A 25,112-nucleotide genomic window follows, 5' to 3' on the forward strand; every position below is an offset into this window, starting at 1 on the left:
ATATATATATATATATATATATATATATATATATATATATATATATATATATATATATATATATATATATATATATATATATATATATATATATATATAGGCGTAAGAGTGGCTGTGTGGTAAGAAGCTAACACTTGTGAGGTTAAAGGTAATTGTAAAATGAAAAATGTTGTATATAAAGCTACTATCACAACACATGATCTCTCCTAAAACCAAAATACCACATAAAAAGCACTGATGTGGGTGCTAGTGCCATGTAAATAGCACAGGTACTGGTGCTACATAAAAAATCACTCAGTACAGTGGAGTAGTTGGCACTAGGAAGGGCATCCAGCCATAGAAACAGATTATGGAACCTGGTGCAGCCCTAGCTTTATCAGTTCTTGTCAAGCTGTCCAACACATGCCAACATGGACGTTAAATAATGATGATGATGATGAATGCTAAAATTACCGTTTTGTTTCTTGCTGTCTTGTGAGAAGTTCCATTATTCCTTCCTCAAAACTCTTCTAGGTGAGTTTTTACATCATCTTCAAAGTTGGTCTGTTTGTTAAATGAATTTTGAAAAGATCAAAACTGGTGAAAATCTGAATTTGCAAGGTATGGCAAATATGAAGGATGTGACAAACCTCATAGCCTTCCTTTGAGAACTAGGAGTCATCACAAAACAAGCAGAACTCTTGGTGTTCATTATTTATTATACTGGAATGTTGACTGTTTGAAGATTAATTCTGAACTTCTGAGGGGTAAAACTCCATTATATCAAGCCGAGTGAACCTAGAATTATTTATTTTTTATAAAACTGAAACATTTAATTACAACACAACTACTTTGCCATTGAATGCTTGATCTCTAAATTTATGGAATCAAGAATGTGTTTATTATACTCTGTTCATTTTGTAGGGTTTTAATCAGTCTGCATTTGTCTTTGTGAACATAGTTAGAATGGAAAAGTTGATGCATGTTTGTATACTCTTTACTCTTTTACTTGTTTCAGTCATCTGACTGCAGCCATGCTGGAGCACCGCCTTTAGTCAAGCAAATCGACCCCAGGACTCATTCTTTGTAAGCCTAGTACTTATTCTATCGGTCTCTTTTGCCAAACCGCTAAGTTATGGGAACGTAAACACACCAGCATCGGTTGTCAAGCGATGTTGGGGAGACAAACACAAACACACAAACATATACACACACACATATATATATATATATATATATATATATATATATATACATATATATACATATATACGACGGGCTTCTTTCAGTTTCCGTCTACGAAATCCACTCACAAGGCTTTGGTCGGCCCGAGGCTATAGTAGAAGACACTTTCCCAAGGTGCCACGCAGTGGGACTGAACCCAGAACCATGTGGTCGGTAAGCAAGCTACTTACCACACAGCCATTCCTGCGCCTATGTTTATATCTTTTATTATATATTGTTATAGAGTTACATTCAATCTAGAATAACGTGTTATACCCAAAAACACTAATTCCTGCCGTAGATTGTAACTAAAAATCTGTGAACATGTAGTGTACTACCTTAATTACTTGGCCATTTTGCTTAGTTTTGAAATGTACAACAGCAGTGTTCGTTAACTTCCCTCTTTTTTATTGCATATGTTTAATCAACAGCTTTCTAGGAGTTGGGAATCAAATACCAGACTTATTACTCATGCAGCATGGCTGTGGGTTTGATAAGTTTGCTCCTAGCCACACAGCTCTAAGTTTGATTCCATTGCATATTACCTTAAGCAAGAGTCTTCTACTATAATTTTAGGCTGACAAATACCTTTTGAGTGGAGTTTCATATACAGGGTGTTTGCAGCTTGATGATAGGTAATGATTTTTTTTGTCTTTTGGTTTTTTTGGCAGCAATGGGTTATGATGTAAGTGTGGCTTTTGTTAATTGCATAGCAACAAGTGGATTTTCATTATCTTATATGTAGAATAATTTACTTACACTATACTTGCTTTAAATTTTAAATGTTTATAGATTTTAGGTGTATATGTTAGTTTAAATGCTATATATATATATATATTTTTATTCTATAAGCTTGTGTAGTTAGAGTTGTTCCTAGACAACAGGGATGTTGTTGATTAGATGAATAATTTATAATTGATCTCATTAAGGCAGGGAGCTGGCAGAAACATTAGCATGCCAGGCAAAATGCTTATCAGTATTTCATCTGTCTTTATGTTCGAAGTTCAAATCCCACTAAGATCAACTTTGTCTTTCACCCCTTTTGAGGTTGATAAGTTAAGTACCAGTTGCATACTGGGCTTGATCTAATCAACTGGCCCTCTCCCAAAAAATTTTGGGACTTGTGCCTAGAGTAGAAAAGATTATTCAATCTCTTTGTAATTAGGACATTTTATTGATGGTTTTTGTTTTAGATAGTTTTTGCCAGGTCTATATTATTTTATACTGTATTTTTTTTATTATTTTAATTTAATTCTAATTTTATTTCAATCTATTTTACTTTTATTACAATTTATTCGGTTAATTTATTTTATAATATTGTGCACATATATTTTATAGATATTGAGCTGTGCTTGTATTTTTTCCTTGTACATCGTTTGAGGACATTGGTTAAAGTATATACCATTCCACTAGTATATATTAGGTTTGTTTTGGATGTGGTTTCATGTTTACAGTATGATATAGATTTAAGTCTAAATGGTTTCATTTCTAGGTTTGCTGTTCCTTGGGTTGTCATGCTAGGCATCAGGGTTGATGCATTTTTGCGAGTAAGTTTTTTGTTTTATAGACATTGTTTCATAACTATAAGTTAATATTAATTTATTTAATTTGGTGTTGTTGCTTGCAGTGATAAGCAGGTGTTGGTGTAATGGACATACTACTGTTTTGCTCCTGCAGTGTTTATGCTTTTAACATTGTTGACATCGCTGGATTGAGTGGTACTGCCTAGGTGTCAAAATCATAGTGGTATCTGTTTGTCAGTTGATGATGGGAATGTATATTTGATATGATTATTTGTGAATTTAGGTCTTAAGTCCGCATTATTCTGAGTTGTCCTTCATTCTTGTAAAGTTGAAAGTGTTTGTGGATTCATGGCTTAAGATGATTACAGATTCACTTCATAGATAATCCTTCTAGGCTTTGATAATACCTGGATAAGAGTGTCTAGTTTTGGAGGGTTCTGTGGCACACACATATGTTATTAGTTGCTAATTCTCCTCTTTGCTCTCTCTCCTGCCAACTGGATCCCTACCTTTTTCAGGGAGATTCTTGGCTTGCTGCTTTTGAGAAAAGTTGTCCTATTTCTCACAGACCTAAAAAACTTATACACACATAATGTGGGTGTGTACAGGCAGAGCTGTGTGAATATTGTGTTTTCTTCAAGACCAAATGGCTTTGGACTCTATCCCACTCTGTGGCACCTCAGTAAGAGGCCATTGTAATGTTTACACTCCATGTGTTTACACATGACACTGCTTAACCAAAACAAAAACATGAGATGTCATGGTTACATTCTCTGTAAACAATGTTCTGGAGCTCTGTACTTGTGATGAGCAATGAGATACTAGAAAACAGATCAGGTGACAAGAAATGCATCCAGCTGTAAAATACTGTCTGAAAAATGTCTTTGTTGAATGCAGCCAGCATGAAAAAGTAGATGCATGAATGTTTGTTTGTGCATATGTGCATGGTTATATCTTGTATTATATTTTGGTGAAGGGTGTAAACAGTGAGCAAAAAGAAAGGCTTTCAATCAAAGTTGACTGAATTACAGATGCTTACTTGTCACACTCACCATCATAAAAACTGACTCATTGGAAGTCTGTAACCAATAATGCTATTATGTGCTGTGACATAAAATAAATAAGCCAAGGTGCAATTTGATCCTGGGTTGAACCATTTCACTTCTCTTGTTCCTCAAATCTGTGACATCTGGCAGTAATCAATTAGCTAAAAGAAAGATAGGTTCTATCAAGCTAGCTTTCAACCAAACACAATTAAGATGACAAATTCTTAAATAGAGATTTATTTTCCTTCGTTGTTAGACTGCCATGATGAGTCACTTCAATTACATCAAAAATTATAGCTTAGAAAATATGAACTTTACTAGGCTGATGTACCTAGAAAGACTTCTTTCAGAGTACTCCTACCACCTCTTTAAATGTTTCATTTTTTTCCCGTGGGCTGAAAAAGTAGTACATTGTCTTAAAACTTAAATAATTGCATTTATATGTAAATTTATATAAAATATACAAAAATATAAACACCAATTGATCTTACAGACTCTCATAGCTATTTTAAAGATATAAATACTTCTCAACAAAACATTTTCATAAATTGAAGTCACTAAGCAGCACATTAAATACAATAGATATTGATATCAAACTTAGAATATTATCCTCATCTACTAGGGACATAACAACACATGGTAAACTGATATTGCATAAGTCATGCCTGAGTAAATGAAATACCACTTTCTATCAAAGTCTCAATTCCACCAGATTTACCAGAAGATATCTTCATCAGAACCTGCTTCATTAGAGAGATTTCAGCCTGGTGATGGAGCAAACGATCTAAATCTTGTGACAGTTGATTTTGTGTGGCTAAAAGTCGGTTTTGTTCAGTTTTCAGGATCTCATTCTGTTTCAATGCATTATCAAGCTCAGCTTTTTGTGTTTTTAACATATTGTCTCGATTTTTAAGGGTTTCAACAAGGTAGCTTTGTGGCTGCTGTGAAGCATGAATTAGGTCTTTAGAAGACTTTAACTCTTCAGTTATTTGTTGAACACATTTCTTCTCAGCTTCAAGATCATGTTGAAGTGATGTATTGACCCGTTCAAGATTTAAAACTCTTCGCGCCAAGTCTATACTCTGTTTCAGTCGACGCTTTGCATTTGTTGGTACATTGGCACCATAGCCATAAGCAAAGAGAACTTTCTCAGCATTTTCTTGATCAGTTAACTCAGCAGCTTGCAAAACAACTTCGTCCAACTCTTTTTCAAGCTTCTCATAAGAATCTAAACGTATATTCTTAGACACTAGTTCTGAATTCAGCTCAGTAATAGTCTTTTCTTTCGTGTTTTCCATTGCATAGTACTCTTTCAATAAGACATCATACTTTGCTTCCATTTTTTCCAGGTCTAACTGACACTGTTTCAAATTTTTACAAGTTTCTTCAAAGACCAAATTACCTCGTTCTGCTTCAAAACTTTTTAGTTTAACTTCACTTTGTAAATCTAACAATCTCCCATCACCAGAAGTCTGTAAGGTTCGGAATTCATTCATAAGCTGGTCATATTTATCTTGAATTTCTTGACATTTTAACTCAAATTTGTCTTTCTCCATCACTGCAAAGTCACGGGCTTCACGTAAGTTTCGATTTTCTCGATCATACATTTCTTTAGTTGATGTTCGAAGTTTTTCAATTTCCATATTTGTCTTCGATTGAATTTTTGCTAATTCTTCCTTGAGACGAGTTTCATAGTCAGACTTGTAATGGTCACGGGAAGAAATATATTTCTCATACATCTCCTCCCGAGATTTTTTAGCATCTTCTAACTGTAGGTTGGTCTCTTGCACTTTCTCTCCTATCAAAGTACATCGATTAGTCAGCTCATTCACCTTAAAAATAATAGAAGAAATAAACAATCCTGTAACAATAGTAATAATAATAACACATATCTACAGGCTTAAGTAAACAATCGTATAGGTTTGCTGCTAGTTACTGGCAAATATAAACAATTGTATATCATTCTTAAGATATGAAAACTTTAGACAAAGCTTAGTTTAGGAATCATAACTACTGTCTACTCAGAGAGTACTAGAGGACAATACATCAATACTAAGTAGAATTTCACATAAAATTAAATGATTAATGATGGAAGAGTTACAATGCAGCGCAAAACTAAAATATACTCAGAAAAGATACACATACATTACATACTAAATACTAGCAATCAAATTTCTTACAATTAAATTTCTGATAAAGTCTATACAGGTTCTGGTTATAAAACCTACAGAAATCACAGTTACACATACCAACAGCACATTACAAACTGAAGATGAGACTGAAAGTTTAGAAATAGATTATTGTTTCAAATGAATTGCAAGAAACTCATACAAAATATGGAAAATTCTTAATAAAAATGCTGTAACTGGCTGAAGAAAGAAGGTAATCCACTGTTTGACATTTCTATGGGGAACTACAATGTGGTTGAGATTGCTGACCTCATCAGATTATTTATCTTGGATACCCTCAAGAAACACACACACCCACACAGGTCAGCTATTTACAGGGACTCTGTCCTAGAAATCTGAAGCTATATGAATGATTACTTCAAGGACAACTTTAGGAAGGATCTAATTTCAGGCATTAACAGAAGAACATCTAGGCTTTCAGTCGATAGGGAGATCTTCAACAAGACTTCCTTCACCCCCACCCCACCACTACAAAGATGCATTGGTGAGAAGTAGATTTTCCAAGAAGTTAACATATATGGAAGACTCCCAACATACACCCTGCACCTGAAGAGAACTAGAAAGAGAAAGATAATCTAGTTCAACACTCCATTAACCTAGAACTTAGCTAGGAGCTGCCTGTCATTGGTTAAGAAACACTTCCCTAGGGACCATCATCAACAGGGCTCTACCTTAATCACTCAGTCCCTAAAATTGCCAGCTCTGTCTCTGCAAAAGACTGCATATTCTCCACCAACCTGCAATATCTATCAACAGGAAATATGAACTATCTTACTGCTGCCAACAAAGATACACCCACCTGGTGAACTTCAAACCACTGGCCACCAACAAACTAGATAAAACACCTTAACATTGACTGCCCCACAACCAAGGCAGAGTTCCTAACTATCAATGCCTATGCAGAACACAGGCTGACTTTCCAACCTTATACATCCCTTGTAATACCATATACATGAATGTGCACACATGTCATTGTCTGTATGCTTTTCCTCTCTTTCTTCTCCCTAACACAACTAAACCCCGCCCCCACCTAACACAACTAAACCCCGCCCCCACCTAACACCACCAAACCTCTATCCAATGATAAATTCCTCCCCAACCAACGTTATTGCAACAACACTAGCATAAATTAGTCAAGCTGATACACAAAATGCCAAAAGCATGCATATATATGTACATACACATGTACACACCAGATGATGTATATATGTATATATGTACACACACATGTACACACCAGATGAAAACACACACGCGCACATACATGTTCTTTCACACAAACATGCACAGGTTCATACATACTCACATTTGCCAATCATTTGTACGAACACACCCATACATGCATCTTAAACATGTATGTGCACATGCATATACAACAGGCCACAAATGCACAGGTATTCATACACACACACACACACAGCTGAAACATACACCCACATATTTGTGCACGTAAGTACTCACACTTAGTTTATACATACCTATACCCATACATATAAATACTTGAGCAAACATGTACATACATACCTATGAGCTGATGCCATAAGCTCTCACCAACCTGCAAACTAGCATACCCCACACCCAACACACACACACACATGCAAAGCAGATACACGTGCATTGACATCAGACATCTACATTTACATACTTATACATTAGGTATATACACAAACACACACACATACCTCACCTACAAGACCCTTCAAAGACCAGCCAGACAGCAAGGTACCACTAGCTTCCTGTTCAGTGTATTTTACGTGCCACCTGCACAGGAGCCAGTCCAGCGGCACTGGCCACGCTCTCGCTCGAATGTCTTTACACATGCTACTGACACAAGTGCCAGGAAGGCAACGCTGGGCACTGGTGCCATCACGATTTCGCTTTCGCTTGTCCCAACAGGTCTTTGCAAGCTGAGTTTCATGTCCAATGAATATTTTACAAAAAAATTTCTCTTCTTCCCACAGATATAGTAGAATTTGTTTTTGTCATACAGTTCGAATTTCTTACTCTACCCTCCCTAATGTAGGTACAATCATAGCTAGGTTAAACAGAAAGAACATTAGGTTAGCTAGAATCAATGAAGTTAGGAATAGTGGATATAGTTATATGAATATAAATAATAATCTAACAAATGCCAATAGTAATATTGCTAATAATTATATAAATAGAAGTGGAAATAACAGTGACAATGGAAATTATGAGGATAATAATAATATGCTTAGTCCTGCCAACCATAATTTTAACCAACAAATAGAATGTAGCAGTATTGATGTTGAGAGTATAATTGAAGTAGATGGTGGGCTCAACTCTAGTGAAAATAATGTGAATTATGGATCTAGTTCATATATAGAAACAGACAACATCAATATGCCTAATGTTGTGGGAATAATTAATTCTAACTGATAGCACATTAGAAAATGAGTTAGATAGTAATGGAAATGATCAAAATATACCTAATAGTAGAACTGATGATGGGATAAATAATTGTAACAACAATAATGGAGATATTAGTAATAATAGGTGCAACTTCAGAAATAAGTCCCATTATCCATTATTAGGCCGATGTCGCACCCGTAACGTAGTTTACAAATGCATAATAAGTATGATAACAAAGAATTATATTTACGAAGGATCTAGCATTAATCTGAAACAGAGAATATATAACCACAGGTCTTCTTTTCGACTAAAACATAAGGCAAATAAAATTTGGGAGTTAAAGGATAATGGTGTTAGTTTTAGCCTTAAATGGGAAATTATAAGAAAAGCCCAACCTTACAAAAATAGTAGATATGGATGTGAATTATGTTCTATGGAAACATGAAATTTTTAAACTTAAAAATAATCCTAACCTAATCTATACTATAAATTGCAGTGTTCTTGATTGCTTGATTGATTGATTGAGTGTCGGCAGATTCACTCGAGAACGGTGCAGTGGAATCGCGTGAAATTCAGCACAGAGCGGCAGCATGGTCCACTCATGTTCAGGAGATTTTTATTGCCCTCCAACTCCCATGGTTACCGAGATAATCGATTATTACTTTTTAAGATAGGAATATCCCATTCAAAGTGGGGAGGGGCGATTTTGTTGCCTTTCCCATGCGCGAAATTTTACGAAAAACCAGCACAATAAAGATTATTTTTTTCCAAGTAATGTGGCTGGGTTTGTTTTTCGAAAATTTTAATCAGAGGCACAGAAAAAAAATAACTTCAATTTTTTGTGCATTAAAAAGCCAAAGCTGTTAGACGCTGGCGTACAGCGATCAATATATACGCAGTGAACGTTTTCTCCATTTGCGTGCAATAAGGCTTAGGGCAAGCGAGTGTAACATGGAAATAACTTGAAAAGAATGCATGTGGGAATGCCGTTATAATAAATCTCATTTAAATGTATTTTGCATGGAGTTGATGTACTTTTTAACAGGAGAGGAGTGCCTGCAGGCTGGTTCTTCTCAAGTTTATGCATTTTCAGGTTCAATGTGTTTCAAATAAGTACTGACAATTGAAGGTGATTGCAAAGACAAAGAACTACCTGTTTTTTTTTAGCAATTTTAACAGTGAGAACATTGGACAAAATATGTTATTGACATTAATAGTTTGTACCTCAGCTAATTACTGTTGAGAACTGCATAATCCATGTGTCATGTTAGAGATCTAAAAGGCATTTTCGAATTTCATTATTTTCTTTAATCCAGGCAACGCTGGATATTTCTGCTAGTTAATAATAGATTACACCTTCCTAATTAATAATAGATTAGACCTTAGAGTATCGTGTGTACACTGCTCTACTCGCACTTTTAAATTTTTTTTAAAGTAGTTAAAATTAGAAAGATGTGATATTTCAACTTCTACCATGTTCATTTTGGGCTATTTATTTGCACATATTTAAATTTGAAATTGAACCTTTATAACAACATATATTTCTTATCTCTTACCTTAACATACAATCTTCTTATGATAACTAAGATTTCAACTTTATCCATGGATGGTATATTTTTTCACACTACTTCTGCTACTGCTGTTAGTTCTTAGTATGTATCTTAATTATTTTTACCCTATGTAGCTTATAAGAATAGGAGGTTTTGTAAGTTCTTATTGTTTTTAATTAGTTCTCAAACCTTAAAAATTTTATATTTTATTTTATTCAATGCTTGACTCTAAAAGGATCCTTATTATTATTACATTATTTCAGGGCTTGTATTGGTAGTGTCATGTTTATTCTATATTTTGACTTAAATAAATCAAATCTTTGTTCCATTAATATTCTGTAATTAGCCCATGTTAGTTTTAAAACAAGTTCTTGACTATATAAGATAATATAATTAAACTAGTATATAATTATCATGTTCTCTATTAGATGTCTTGGATTAGTATTGAATTCTATGTTAATTCCGACCACTCTTTTTATTAGTTCCTTAAACCTTGATAAACCCATTATTATAAATTATGTAAATCATATATTAATTCTTTACATTATAAAAATAAATTTTATCTCTTATGTGTCTTTCAAATAATATTAGATATATTAGCTTAAATTTTAAATTTTAAAATAATTTTTAAAATAATTCAAAATAGTTTCTTTAGTCCAATATATATAAAATTCTTAAACTTCACACCTTATTTATAGCCTTTAAATTCAAAATTGACACTACTTCAGGGTTTTTGTATGAACTAATTACATTTTTATTATTAACATATTAATTAAGTTAATATTGATATCTATAAGTTTTCCATACTTAGTATATGTAAAACAACACTGATACATTATTCAGACTAACGAAAAAGCCCTGTTGACCTAGATGCTTAATGTTAAATTTCCCCTACATTATGATAGCAGTAAAAAAAAACCAACCTAAAATTGTGTTGCCACTATGACCAGAGAAATCTTTATAACCATATCCGTGTATAATGCTTATACACCTTCCCTTTCCTTATAAGTGTAAGGTTGATTGCCCCCTTAAACTTTAAATCACTAGATAAGAGACAACTAAAATCAGAGACAGTTAGAATTCTACCTAGAATTAATTACTAGCCTGCTAGCCTTGGCTATGTCAAGATGTTTTTTTTTATGTATTCTTCTTTCCCACTTAGATTTTAAATGTTGTCACAATAGTAATATGTCCATTGTGCTGTAATTTTCAGTAAATTTTCTATATCCTTGTGCAGCTGAAGATTGCTCTGCATTTTGCATTTAATGTAATGCTCGCATTACTTAAATAAATGGAGTAGCATGAAACGTGCATTCTGCAATAACCTTTAAAATCCGTGTTGCTTTTATATATATATATATATATAGAAAAAAATTAAGGTACTCAGAAATCGGGATGTTTGTACATTTACAGATTTTTATTAATGTCACATATTAAATAAAGCGCTTTTCACCTAGTCGTGTAGGATTTTCAAATTGTTTTGAGAAGACCTTGCGGAGGGTCTCTTTATATAGTTTTATTGAGTGTGTAGGGGTGGAGAGAGAGATATATAGGATAGTAAGAGAGGGTGAAGAAAAGTGAGAGAGAGAGTGTGTGTGTGTGTGTGTGTGTGAGTGTGTGTTTTTTTGTGTTGGTGTGTGTGTCTGTGTGTGTCGATGGGAAAGAGAAAAGAAGAAAATTGGGTTCATAGCTGGTTAGATCTTTTCAATGATAAGTTTATTTTTAGCCTTTTAAAGGAATGGCAAAAGCAGGTGTGATTGTTTTGAAGAAGTTGTTTTTCAAAAAAAGAATCTTTGGTGTCGTTGTCTAGTAGGAGAGTGTGGGTGCGTTTGTGTGTGTGTGTGTGTATGTGTGCGTGTGTGTGTGTGTATGTGTGCGTGTGTGTCTGTGTGCGTGCGTGTGTGTGTGCCTGTGTATTTGAAAGGTATGTCAGTGGGAAGAGGAGGATTCTGTTTACAGTTTACAGTTGGTCAGTTCCTGCTGTGACAAGTTCATTCTTGGCCTTTAAAAAAGCTACATAAGGGATGACATAGACTTCCTCACACACATTCCAAATACGGTTCCAGAAAACACCATACTTGCAAGCTTCGATGTCACGAACTTATACACAAACATATCACACACCCTTGGTCTGGAAGCGATAAAATACTGGGTAGAGAAATATAGGGAACTCATAGATAAACGTTTCAAAACAGACTTTATCACCAAAGCCACCCAATTAATACTTGAAGAGAACACATTCTCATTTAACAACAAACCATACCGACAGATAAAGGGCACGGTGATGGGTACGAAATTCGCACCTTCATATGCCAACCTAGTGATGGGTTTCCTTGAGAACAAGCTATACGATGAAATAGGGAACACCTTAGAAAACAATTTCAGAGAAGACGTCAAGAAAAAGTGGAAATGCTACCTCGATGACTGTTTCATCTTTTGGAACAGATCAGAAGAAGATCTACGAACATTCCACAACATCCTCAACACACTGCACCCATCTATCCACTTCACAATAGATACCAACTACAACAAACTCCCCTTCCTAGACATCAACATCAAGATACACAACTCCATCGTTACAACAGACATCCACTACAAAAAAACCAACACACACCAATATTTAAATTTCTACTCCTGCCACCCATCCCACATAAAGAGAAACATTCCATATAGTATGGCAAGATGCATATGCAGCATAGTGACTGACTCACAGACACACCACATAAGACTAGAGGAACTTAAAAACTTCCTACTAGAACAAAAATACCCACTCACCTTAATAGAAAACGGAATCGAAAGAGCAACAAAACTGGACATCACACAACTCAGAACACCAAAAAAGAAAAACAAAGAAAACATCATTCCTTTCATTAACACACACAACCCTACAATTACCAACATGTTTTACATTATACACTCAAACCTACCAATAATCCAACAAAGCCCCAAAATGGAAAACCTACTAAACAAACATTGCATAAAAAACAGTAAACGCCAAGAAAAAAACTTAAAGAAACACCTAACAAGAGCGAAATTCTCAGCAGAGAATAAAACCGAATTCTACGTAAAAGAGTGTGGAGATGGTAGATGTGGAACCTGCAGCAACCCCATCTACAAATATATAGAGGGGAACAAACAGATAAAATTTAAGAGTGGTCACACATTCAAAGTAAATGCAGACATGAACTGCAAGACGCAGAATGTAATATACTGCATAACCTGCCCCACATGCAAGGAGGATTATATAGGTGAAACAGGAAATTCCTTATGTCAACGAGCCAGAATTCACCGACAACATGTCCGACAGGAGGAACTACGGAAAATTCCACTGAGTGAACACCTAGGAACATGTGGGGAAGGAAAATTTAAGATCTTTCCCTTCTATAAATGCTCAAGAAACGATACCTCCTTCAGGAAAAATATGGAGAAATACTTCATAGTAAAATTCTCACCAAAACTGAATGGCTGAAACATGAAGATCACAACCCATCTAGGATCTTCAACTTTGGAACAACAGAACCTAAAAATACGGCAACAAACCCAGATAGTGGGACATTTTTGTAACAACAAGAATTGAACCCAGTTACCTAGGTTCTCATATTTCTCTCCTAACTTTTTTTGAACTAACCAGCTGTATAGATATAATCACAATTCCTTCCTTCCCTTTTACACTCCTTTCAGACACACACACGCACGCACGCACACACACACACACACACACACACACACACACACACATGCACTCTCTCTACCACTGGACAATCATACCAAAGAATACCATCTGGTTTTGCCAACTTTTTTTTTTTAAAGGCCAAGAATGAACTTGTCACAGCAGGAACTGATCAACTGTAAACTGTAAACAGAATCTTCTTCTTCCCTCCTCTTCCCACTGACACACCTTTCAAATACACGGGCACACACACACACGCACGCACACACACACACACACACGCACACATACACACACACACACAAAAACGCACCCACACTCTCCTACTAGACAATGACACCAAAGATTCTTTTTTTGAAAAACAACTTCATCAAAACAATGGCACCTGCTTTTGCCATTCCTTTAAAAGGCTAAAAATAAACTTATCCTTGAAAAGAACTAACCAGCTATGAACCCAATTTTCTTCTTTTCTCTTTCCCATCAACACACACACGCACACACAAAGACACACACACCAATACAAAAAACACACACTCACACACACACTCTCTCTCTCACTTTTCCTCACCCTCTCTTACTATCCTATATATCTCTCTCTCCACCCCTACACACTCAATAAAACTATATAAAGAGACCCTCCACAAGGTCTTCTCAAAACAATTTGAAAATCCTACACGACTAGGTGAAAAGCGCTTTATTTAATATGTGACATTAATAAAAATCTGTAAATGTACAAACATTCAGATTTCTGAGTACCTTAATTTTTTTCTATATAATTTCTGTACATCACCTCCAAACCTTCCAATATATATATATATATATATATATATATATATATATATATATATATATATATATACTCTCTTTTACTCTTTTACTTGTTTCAGTCATTTGACTGCGGCCATGCTGGGGCACCACCTTTAGTCGAATAAATCGACCCCAGGACTTATTCTTTGTAAGCCTAGTACTTATTCTATTGGTCTCTTTTGCCAAACCGCTAAGTTACGGGGACATAAACACACCACCATCGGTTGTCAAGCGATGTTGGGGGGACAAACACAGACACACAAACATATACACACACATACATATATATATACATATATACGACAGGCTTCTTTCAGTTTCCGTCTACCAAATCCACTCACAAGGCTTCGGTCGGCCCGAGGCTATAGTAGAAGACACTTGCCCAAGATGCCACGCAGTGGGACTGGACTCGGAACCATGTGGTTGGTAAGCAAGCTACTTACCACACAGCCACTCCTGCGCCTATACATATATATATACATATATATATACATATATATATACATATATATATATACATATATATATATATATATATATATATATATATATATATATATATATATATATCATCATCATCATCATCATCGTTTAACGTCCGCTTTCCATGCTAGCATGGGTTGGACGATTTGACTGAGGACTGGTGAAACCGGATGGCAACACCAGGCTCCAGTCTGATTTGGCAGAGTTTCTACAGCTGGATGCCCTTCCTAACGCCAACCACTCAGAGAGTGTAGTGGGTGCTTTTACGTGTCACCCGCACGAAAACGGCCACGCTCGAAATGGTGTCTTTTATGTGCCACCCACACAAGCCAGTCCAGGGGCACTGGCAACGATCTCGCTCGAAAATCCTACGGGAGCCAGTCAGGCGGTACTGGCAACGGCCACGCTCAAAATGGTGCATCTCATGTGCCACCCGCACAAGAACCAGTCCAGGGGCACTGGCAACGATCTTACTTGGCTTGCCGGGTCTTCTCACGCACAGCACATTTCCAAAGGTCTCGGTCAGTAGTCATCGCCTCGGTGAGGCCCAATGTACGAAGGTCTTGCCTCACCACCTCAGCCCAGGTCTTCCTGGGCCTACCTCTTCCACGGGTTCCCTCAACTGTTAGGGTGTGGCACTTTTTCACGCAGCTATCCTCATCCATTCTCACCACATGTCCATACCAGCGCAATCGTCTCTCTTGCACGCCACAACTGACACTTCTAATGTTCAGCTTTTCTCTCAAGATACTTACACTCTGACGGGTATTCACATTGACATTACACATCCAACGGAGCATACTGGCTTCATTCCTTGCGAGCTTACGTATGTCCTCAGCAGTTACAGCCTATGTTTCACTGCCATGTAGCATGGCTATATATATATATATATATATATATATATATATATATATATATATATATTAGTGTTGTGTCTGGGGAGAGTCATTTTCTTATCATGCCTCAAAATTTAACACACTCACCGTTAAAATTCCCACTTATTATTTTTATTTTCCTAAGATTTTCATAGTCTTGCAACCTTTTCAATAGTCTTGACTCTGTCCGTTATTCACTTTGCGTTCTGTTTTTGCTTATCTTTTTTTTTTGTTTTTGCGCATGCGTGTGTCTCAGTGTGTGTGTATGTATGTATGCATGTATGTGTGCATGTGTGTGTATGTATGTCTGTGTGTGTGTGTGCTATGTATATATGTATGTATGTGTGTGTATGTATATATGCATGTATGTGTGTGTTTGCATGTATGTATGTATTCTGCATTTGTGTGTGATTTTTTTATGTATGTGTGTGCGTGTGTGTATATGTATGTATGTACCTCTCTCTCCTTGTGTGTGTGTGTGTGTGAGACAGAGGTACATACATACATATACACACATGCACACACATACATAAAAAAAACACAAATGCAGAATACATACATACATACATGCAAACACACACACATACATGCATATATACATACACACACATACATACACACATACATATGCACACACACACAGACATACATACACACGCATGCTCACATACATGCATACATACATACACACACACTGAGACACACGCATGCGCAAAAAAAAAAAGATAAGCAAAAACAGAACGCAAAGTGAATAACGGACAGAGTCAAGACTATTGAAAAGGTTGCAAGACGCAACGAAAATTTTAGGAAAATAAAAATAATAAGTGGAAATTTTAACGGTGAGTGTGTTAAATTTTGAGGCATGATAAGAAAATGACTCTCCCCAGACACAACAGAATATTCTTCAACACACGAGATCACATAAAAAATCTTGCAAACCAAATCCAAAAACGAAATATATATATATATATATATATATATATATATATGTATGTATAAAATAGAAACATTGTTGTTCCAAAATCTATCAACAAGAGATATTCAGTAGCAGCACTTTAAAGTAATGATTTTTTGCCAACCTAATGTGACAGTCCCATTTTGGGGATGAATGCTACTGTTGTTTAGCCCCAGGAGACATATAGCCAGCTGGAGATGATGTCTAGATATTAGGTTGGCAAAAAATCGCTACTTCATATATATATATATATATATAATGTAACAAGATGATTGTGATGAGATGGTAAAAGTAACGAAGGTTTGAACCACATCAGATTCTCCAAATGTAACAATTTATGTTATGTTTAAATTGCTGAAAGTCTGGGAGACAGCATAACAAAGAACATTGAAAAGAAGAATATTCTTTTCTACTCTAGGCACAAGACCTGAGGGGAGGGGGCCAGTCAATTAGATTGACTCCAGTACGCAACTGGTGCTTAATTTATTGACCCCGAAAGGATGAAAGGCAAAGTCGACCTCAGCATATTTACAGTCTTTTTATAGGTATGCAGAGTCAGTATACAAGGCTTAGTAGCAATTAACAATTTAGTAGTTCAGGGGGAAAGACAACAATGATGTTCACACATTCTTAGATGTGTGCATCTAGCAGGTCCAGCTGTTTGCTAGAAAGTGAAGCCATGCAAGCTAAGGAAGCACTGACCCCTGTGCTGAAGCAATGGAAACTACTAACTGCTATACAGATTGGAGAAAACTCAATGTATACTCAAGAACAAAGGAATACATTTCCTTTATCTCTCTTAACCTCTAAATAACCTGTCGGCTTCTGTTTAAACTAAGGAACTGAGATAAAGTTGACAAGTGACATCATAAATCTCCAACTGAGACAAAGGAAAGGATGTTGTAAAATCTAGGTCACAGTTTTAATTCTTAAGTATGAGTGCAGGAAATTATTCTTAACTATGAATGCAGGAAACCATCTCTTACATATGGCCACAGCCTTAGGGCTGAAACACATAAAAGAATACACATACAAAAAATTATTTAGTAATACCTTGCTTCAAAATATCAGGTCATCCCATAAGTTCTGTCCGAATTTTGAATAAAGAAAACAAGTGATCAAATGTTATATTTAATTGAAATTTAATCACCAATGTACTTTCTCTGATTATCTATGACATCCTTCCATCTATTTACAAGCTTTTTAATCCCATCAATGTAAAACTTTTGGTTTGAAAGCGAAGAACTCTGAAATGTCAGTTTTGACCTCCTCCAGGCTTGTGAAAGTTATGTCTCCCAAATGATTCTGTAAACTACGAAACAAATGGTAGTCTGAAGGAGCAAGGTTGGGAGAATAAGGTGGATGAGGAATTTTTTCCCAACCAAGCTCTTCGATGTGATCTTTGCAGTGTGGGGTCGCACATTGTCCTGACAAAACATCACTCCTTTTCGATTCACTAAAACGGGTCTTTTTTTCTCCAAAGCTTGGTTCAAATGCTCTAATTGCTGACAGTAGACTTGAGCATTGATTGTTGCATTAGGTGAATTACTCCTTTGCAATCCCACCAGATAGAGAGAAAAACCTTTGTTCCATGAAGTTCCCTTCTTGGTTGTGCTTGAGCTTTTTCCCTTTTACCAAGCCACTGTTTTTGACATTTAACATTTTGATAGATCCATTTTTCATCACCAGTCACAAGTCTATCCAAAAAGGGTGAAATGAGTTCGCGACTGATAATGCAGGATTTTCAAGTAATGCCGCAAGGAGCTTATCATCAAACTCAACTGGACTTCCTGTTCGATCTTCATCTTCAAGGCTGAAATCCCCACTTCTTAATTTTGCAAACCATCTTCTGCAAGTTCTTTCATTCAAACATTCTTTCCCATAAACTGAGTGTATGTTTCGAGTCACTTCGGCTGCAGAGTTTCCTTTTTTGTACTCATAAAGCAATATGTGCCTCAAATGCTCTTTGGATACTTCCATGTTAGAAAAGGTTTTAATCAAAGAAATTTTAATTCTATTATTCTGTAAAATAATATTTAATTAGTTTAAATGTGCACAAATGCATAAAGATAATCTTTAATTCCATTAGACATTCTAAAATACTATTAAATATCATTCAATTTTAAAAAAAGGTAAAATCAGACAGAATTTATGGGATGAACTGATATTACTGTATCTTACTGAAAGAAAGAATTAGCATGCATTAGAAATCAACAGTTTTTATTCATAGATTGAAAATAAACGAATAAAGTCACTCAAAGAAAGCAACTGTTTGAAAATAAACTTAAGAAAAGCAGAGACCAAAAGAAACCATTATCACTAGGAGGTCAGTTTCATGCAACGCAAGAATCATTTGGTGTTAATCTGGGTTTAGAACTTGCACACAAACAGATGTGGGGTATGAAGGAACAGCTCTTACCAAAGATTAAATGCTCAGCTCCAACCCCATAGAGGTTTGTTAAGAGCTAGAGTGATAAGCATGTGCGAATGCATGATAGATGTAGAGATGGTAGGAACAATAGATGTTAGGCGAGTGAATTGGTAGAGCTTATGAGTTTAGCTGCATGAGTGGAAGTAAAGCAATTGTAGGTTGAGCTGATTGATGTAAAGGGCTATGGGAAGGGTGATATGTTGAGTGCAGATGAAATGGAGAAGGAAATGTTTGATGGCTGGGAGCTGAGAACAAATAGTACAGATAGTGACATGTGAGTAGATGAGTAGAATTGATGAGAAGAATTTAGGAGGAGGTAAGGAAGTCTGTGGAGTTAAAACAGAGAGAGAACCATGAGGGATAAGGTTGTGGTGAAATCAGTGATTAGGGAAATGGTTATAGATAGAATATGTTTTGGCAAAGATAAGAATGGAGAGACACAAAGAAGAAAAGATTGTGATGCAAGTCACAGAAAAAGAGTTTAAGGTTTGGAATAGTAAAAGATCACAGAAAATTGGTGTAATACAAGAAATCTTGTACCTTTATAATTTGGTTTCATCTGCATAAGTTAACCTGTCCCACTGTTAAAAAGTAACAGGCTAATTATCATATTTAAATAGCAGAAACAAATTATGTTAATTACCTGTTAACATCTTACAATGCAAAATAAAAAAAACTAACAAACTTTAAATAATGTCACATTCATATGAGTGATTGTTATCTGAAACAAACATAAATGTGAAAAGAAGCTTTAATTTTAGAAAACACATAATTACATTTCTGAGGACTAAATGCAATTATCAACTAATAAAGTTGCTAGAGAGTGTAAGAATCTTCTTTTTATTTAAAGAGTATTCAATTCCAGACCCAGTTTGCTGAAACTTTCTTTCAGAGAGTACACAGGAGTAGGATTCTGTAAGGTTCACTATGTAAGTATAAAACCAAAGATTTTTCAGAGACAGAGGAATAGAAATTTGTGACATTCATGTCTTTCCTATAGTTGTTAGCATGGTAAATTAAATGAATTTGCTATATCTGAAATAAAAAGCAAGTTACCTTGTACTCTGCAGCAATTGAGCTTATAATACAACTTATACAAACAAAAACTATGATAGCTGGTATATTTGATTTTGTATCATCATGCAGACTTGCAGCTAACTAAGTGGCAAAGTATTCTGGCATCAGCGTCGAGTTGTTTTTGTAGCTGAATTTACCTTATTCTACGTGATACCATTAATAGTGCTACTCACTCATGTAAGGAGTAAGAATAGAATACACAGTTGTTAATTCATGGCGCTGAGCATAAAGAAGGCAAATGGAAATCATTCCAAGACTGCAGTCACCTTTGTTAATATTGCTATTGGATATTTTTCTAATAAATCTGAGGCTAGTGAGAAGAAGGGATCCTCAGATAGGAGACTTGGTTCAAATCTTTGCATCAGAGTAAACTCTACTAAAGGCATCCAAAGGCCAGATGGTAGTATTAAAATTAAACCAGGTGTCAAGTCTACAACACAATTAAGTCATGGATATAGGTTCCTGTTACAGGTTGAATGTGATGACTAATGCAAGACAGTCTATTGTGTATCAAATTCCTCATTCATTTAATTTACCATACTATCAACTATAGGAAAGACATGTCACAAATTTCTTTTTTTGTCTCTAAAAATCTTACTCCTTATATGAGTGAGTAGCACTATTTATGGTATTATGTAGAATAAAGTAAATTCAGCTACAAAAACATCTTGACACTGAAGACAGAACACTTTGTCACTGAGCTAGCTGCAAGTCTGCATGATAATACAAAATCAATTAAGTCAATGATCTCGAAAAATCAAATGAGATGGTCTGGCCCACATTGTTTGAATGGCAGATGACTGCACAGCCAAACAGTTGTTTCATGGCGAACTTGAACAAGGGAAATGTGGTCATTGTAAACCTAAAAAAAAGGTTTAAGAACTGTATAAGGACTAACATGAAATCACTTGGAATGGATCCAAAGTCCATTAGAAACCCTTGCTTTGGATTGAGCTGAATGGCAAACAAAAGTGTGGAGTGAAGCGAAAGCTTTTGAAGAAACCAGGATGACCCATGTGAAACTTAAAAGAAATTTAAAGAAAAATGCTACGAACAATGAGGAAATGAATCCCAACAACCTTTTTTGTGTGTACAATTTGTGACAGGCCATGTCTTTCTTTTGCTAGGCTCAAATCTCATTTGCAGACCCCCCAAAAATGAACTTCCACCAACTACTCTTCTTTCTATCTGTGCACACCTGTCAATGCCATATATGTCATAAGGTCTGCAAATCTATGGAGGCCTCAAAAGATTTTAAGATCCACAAAGATCAAAACTTAACTGCAGCTCTTGGTGGCCCAAAGCAAATATGCAATTTATGTGGGTGTCTTTTCAAAACATTGTCTGGTTTAAAAAGACACATCAGACGCCATGATAGATCTAAGGTCTAAGTACAAGAAGTGGTCAGACTATGCATAAGGAGTACACAACCACCATATATATATATATATATATATATATATATATACACATCATCATCGTCATTTAACATCCGTCTTTCATGCATGCATAGGTAAGACAGTTGACAAGAACCGGCCAGGTAGAAGACTACCCCAGGCTACTGTGTCTGTTTTTGCAGGGTTTTTATGGCTGGATGCTCTTCCTAACACAAACCACTCTGTAGAGTGAACTCAGTTCTTTTTATGTACCACTAGCACAGGCAAGGTTAGTTTTGGCATGATTTTTACTGGTGGATGGCCTTCCAAATGCCAACCACTTTACACCATGGATTGGATGCTTTTTATGTGGCAGTAGCACCAGCAGGGTCACCAAGTAACTTGCAAGACAAGGAATTTTGAGAGGGGCAGGGGCATTTGAGGAGGGAATTTGTGTCAGAGGATGAAAGGTTAGATCATGACTGAGAGAGAAGGAGGCAGAAACAACTGTCTTCTTATAACGGTGGGGGCACTAGAGGAGGTGATCTGGTGTTAGATGATGAAAGGTTAGAGAGTGACAGAGAAATAGAGAGGCAAAAACAGGTGTCTTGCTATAGAAGAGGTACATAGTTACCCAGCAAAAGAGAGAGGGAGAGGAAGAAAGAAAGAGGACAGAAACAGGTGTGCTGATGTAAAGGAGATATGTGGTTACCTAGTCAGAAGGAAAAGCAAGAGGAGAGAGAGAAAGAGTGATCAAGAATGATGGCAGAAAAAGGTGTGCTGCTGTAGAGGTGATACAGGGTTACCCAGCCAGAGAGAACAGCAAGGGAAAGAGAGAGTGTGGGAAATAGCAAAAGTGCAAGAGAGAGCTGGAGAGAGATGGTGAAGTGCCAGGACATACTCACAAGTAACAAGAATCAGAGTATAGATGTGATGGTAGAGTAAGGAAGAGAGAGATATGGATGTCATAATATATGCGGTCAGGTATTGCCAAGAAGGCGCAAGTAGGGAGTGGGGATTGCAGTGACTGGTGAAAACTTGGGTATAAAAATAGGGTGGGGGAAAGCAGCAATACAGAGAGCCAGGCAGTGAGGGCAGGGAAGGGGACTGGAAGACAATCATAGTTTATGAAGAGGAAATGTGAGGAAGAGAAAAATGCAGTTTAGAAGAGAAGATGTAGTTCTGCTTCTTGGGGTAGGATGTGTGAAAAACTTGTTGTTACATGTGCGTGAGATACAATGCTTCTAGCACTCAGCTTCGCTGATGTGGGCGGGTCTTCTCTAGAGCCTCATATCACCAAACATCTTGGTCCACTGTCATCTTCTCAATGAGCTTTAACATCCTAAGATTGGTCCTCACAACTTCAGCCATGTCTTCCTATGTCTTCCTCTTCCACAGGTACAACCACTTTCAGTGACAGGCGCTTCCATATACAGCTGTCTTTACTCATATGCATCACATGTCCAAACAAATGCATTCTCCTCTCCTGTATGCCACATTTAACCCTCTTAAGCTTAACTTTTCTCTCAACACAGTTGTGCTTTGTTGGTCATGCACACTGCGGTTGCAAATCCAACAGAACATGCTATCTTCATTCTTCTCCAGTCTATGCATGTCCTCTGCATTCAGAGCCCATGTCTAACTACAATGTAGTATAGCTGTTCTCACACAAGCATCATACAATCTACTTTTCATTCTGAGAGAAAGTCCTTTTGTTGCCAATAAAGGTAGTAGCTCCCCAAATTTCCTCCACCCTATTCTTATTTAAGAAACAATACTTTCAGAGCATCCACCACCATTACTAATTTGGTCACCTAAATAGCAGAAACTATCTACTATCTCAAGAGAGCCCCTTGTGCTCTTAGTACTTATTGTTCCTGCACATCTGCTGCACACAAAAGTGACCTTATCTATTCACCTACCTGCAATTTCACTACATCTCTTGTACATCCATAGCTTGCACTAGGTGCAGCAAATGGAATTACTTCCCACTCCTTTCCTACACATTGAGCAGGGCCATTTTCTTGACAGAAAGAGAATCTTATTTGCTTTCTTGCTAGAAACAACTTTAGTTCTTGCTAAGTTAACTTTAAAGCCCTTTGATTCTAGGTTTTGCTTTCAAACCTGGAACTTCTCCAATTCTGTTTCAGATTCTGCAATAAGAGCAAAGTCATCAGCATATAGCAGTTCCCATGGGCACCCAGTTTTGAATTCCTCTATTACAGCCTAGAGAACTATGATGGATAAGTGTGGACTAAGAATTGATCCCTGGTGAATTCCAACTTGTATGCTAAATTCATCACTGTATTCAAGGCCAACTCTCCCCTTGCTAACAGCATTGCTGTACATCACTTATACAGCTCTTATCAAGCTACTTCTTTACTCTTAGCTTCCTTACAGAGCACCAGATAAGAAAGCAGGAAACCTTGTTGAAAGCTTTCTCCCAGTCGACGAAGGCTAAATACAATGGTTTACTTTTGGTCTAATACTTTTCTTGCAACTGCCTCACTAGGAAAATGACATCTGTGATACTTCTTCCAAGAACAAAACCAAACTGCATCTCATCTAGTTTAATTCTATTCCTAATGAGTTGAGATATAACTCTATCTGTAATTTTCATGACCTGGTCCAGCAGTTTGACACCTCTGTAGCTGTTTCTATCTAAGGCATCACCTTTGCCCTTGTAGCAGCTAACTATAATACTACTACACCAATCTTTGGGGATGACACCTTCCAGAATAACCTGAGTAACGATGCAAGTGAGTAGGCTGTATCCTAATCATCTCAGCAGTGATACCTGATAGTCCAGGGGCTTTCCCAGTCTTCATATCCTTAATTGTCTTATTTGTTATACTGCTATCAACTCTAATGGCTGGTCCCTTAATTGGTTTGATATTTGAAAGACTCTCCTTCTCCCAATCATTCTCCACATTTAATAACCATTCATAATGGCATCTCCACTCATCTTTCTTCTCTGAGTCACTAAGCTCAAACACACCAAAAAATCTTGGGATCCTGCTTTCTACAATTAATAGAGTGATTGTGCATTTCACCAGAGAGGGGAAGGAGTTCACATCACCTTGTCCAGATCAACCAGGGCCCTCTGACAGGACCCTTCTCTTTATTAAGAGAAGTGTGGAGGATAATCCTCATTGCAAGTCCTCTGACATAGCAGAACAAGTTGGTATCAGTCTCAGAACAGCTGTCAGGTATCTCCACAAACTTGGTTACTATGGCAGAGCAGCAAAAGAAAGCCACTTCTTTGACCAGCGAATATCAAGTGGAGAAAAGATTGGGCCAGTGAGATGGTGGAGAGGCCACTAGCACTTTGAGACACTGTCATATTCTCCAATCAGTCCAGATTTGCTGTATTTTCTGACTGTGGGTGAGTGTGGATCTGGAGACTCTGTGATAAAAAAACCTATGTACATACCTGTCTGTATGTCTATCTGTTTACATTCATATCCATATGCCTACATACCTGTGCATATATATATACACATATACACACACCCACACTCACACATCTATCTACATAACAGCCCACTAACTAT

General features: G+C 36.4%; 1 protein-coding gene across 1 annotated transcript in view; it reads right to left on the reverse strand.

The window, feature by feature from the left end:
* Positions 1–4,291: 4,291 nt before the first annotated feature.
* Positions 4,292–25,112, reverse strand: part of LOC106874948 (progesterone-induced-blocking factor 1) — a 32,624-nt gene continuing 11,803 nt past the window's right edge. Inside the window, exon 3 of the mRNA XM_014922867.3 lies at positions 4,292–5,604. Within this exon, the coding sequence (XP_014778353.2) occupies positions 4,432–5,604 (1,173 nt within the window). The 3' untranslated portion in view covers positions 4,292–4,431. The remainder of the gene's footprint in view (positions 5,605–25,112) is intronic.

The sequence above is a fragment of the Octopus bimaculoides genome, chromosome 1, assembly GCF_046866305.1.
Source record: "Octopus bimaculoides isolate indiv1 chromosome 1, ASM4686630v1, whole genome shotgun sequence".
NCBI lineage: Eukaryota > Metazoa > Mollusca > Cephalopoda > Octopoda > Octopodidae > Octopus > Octopus bimaculoides.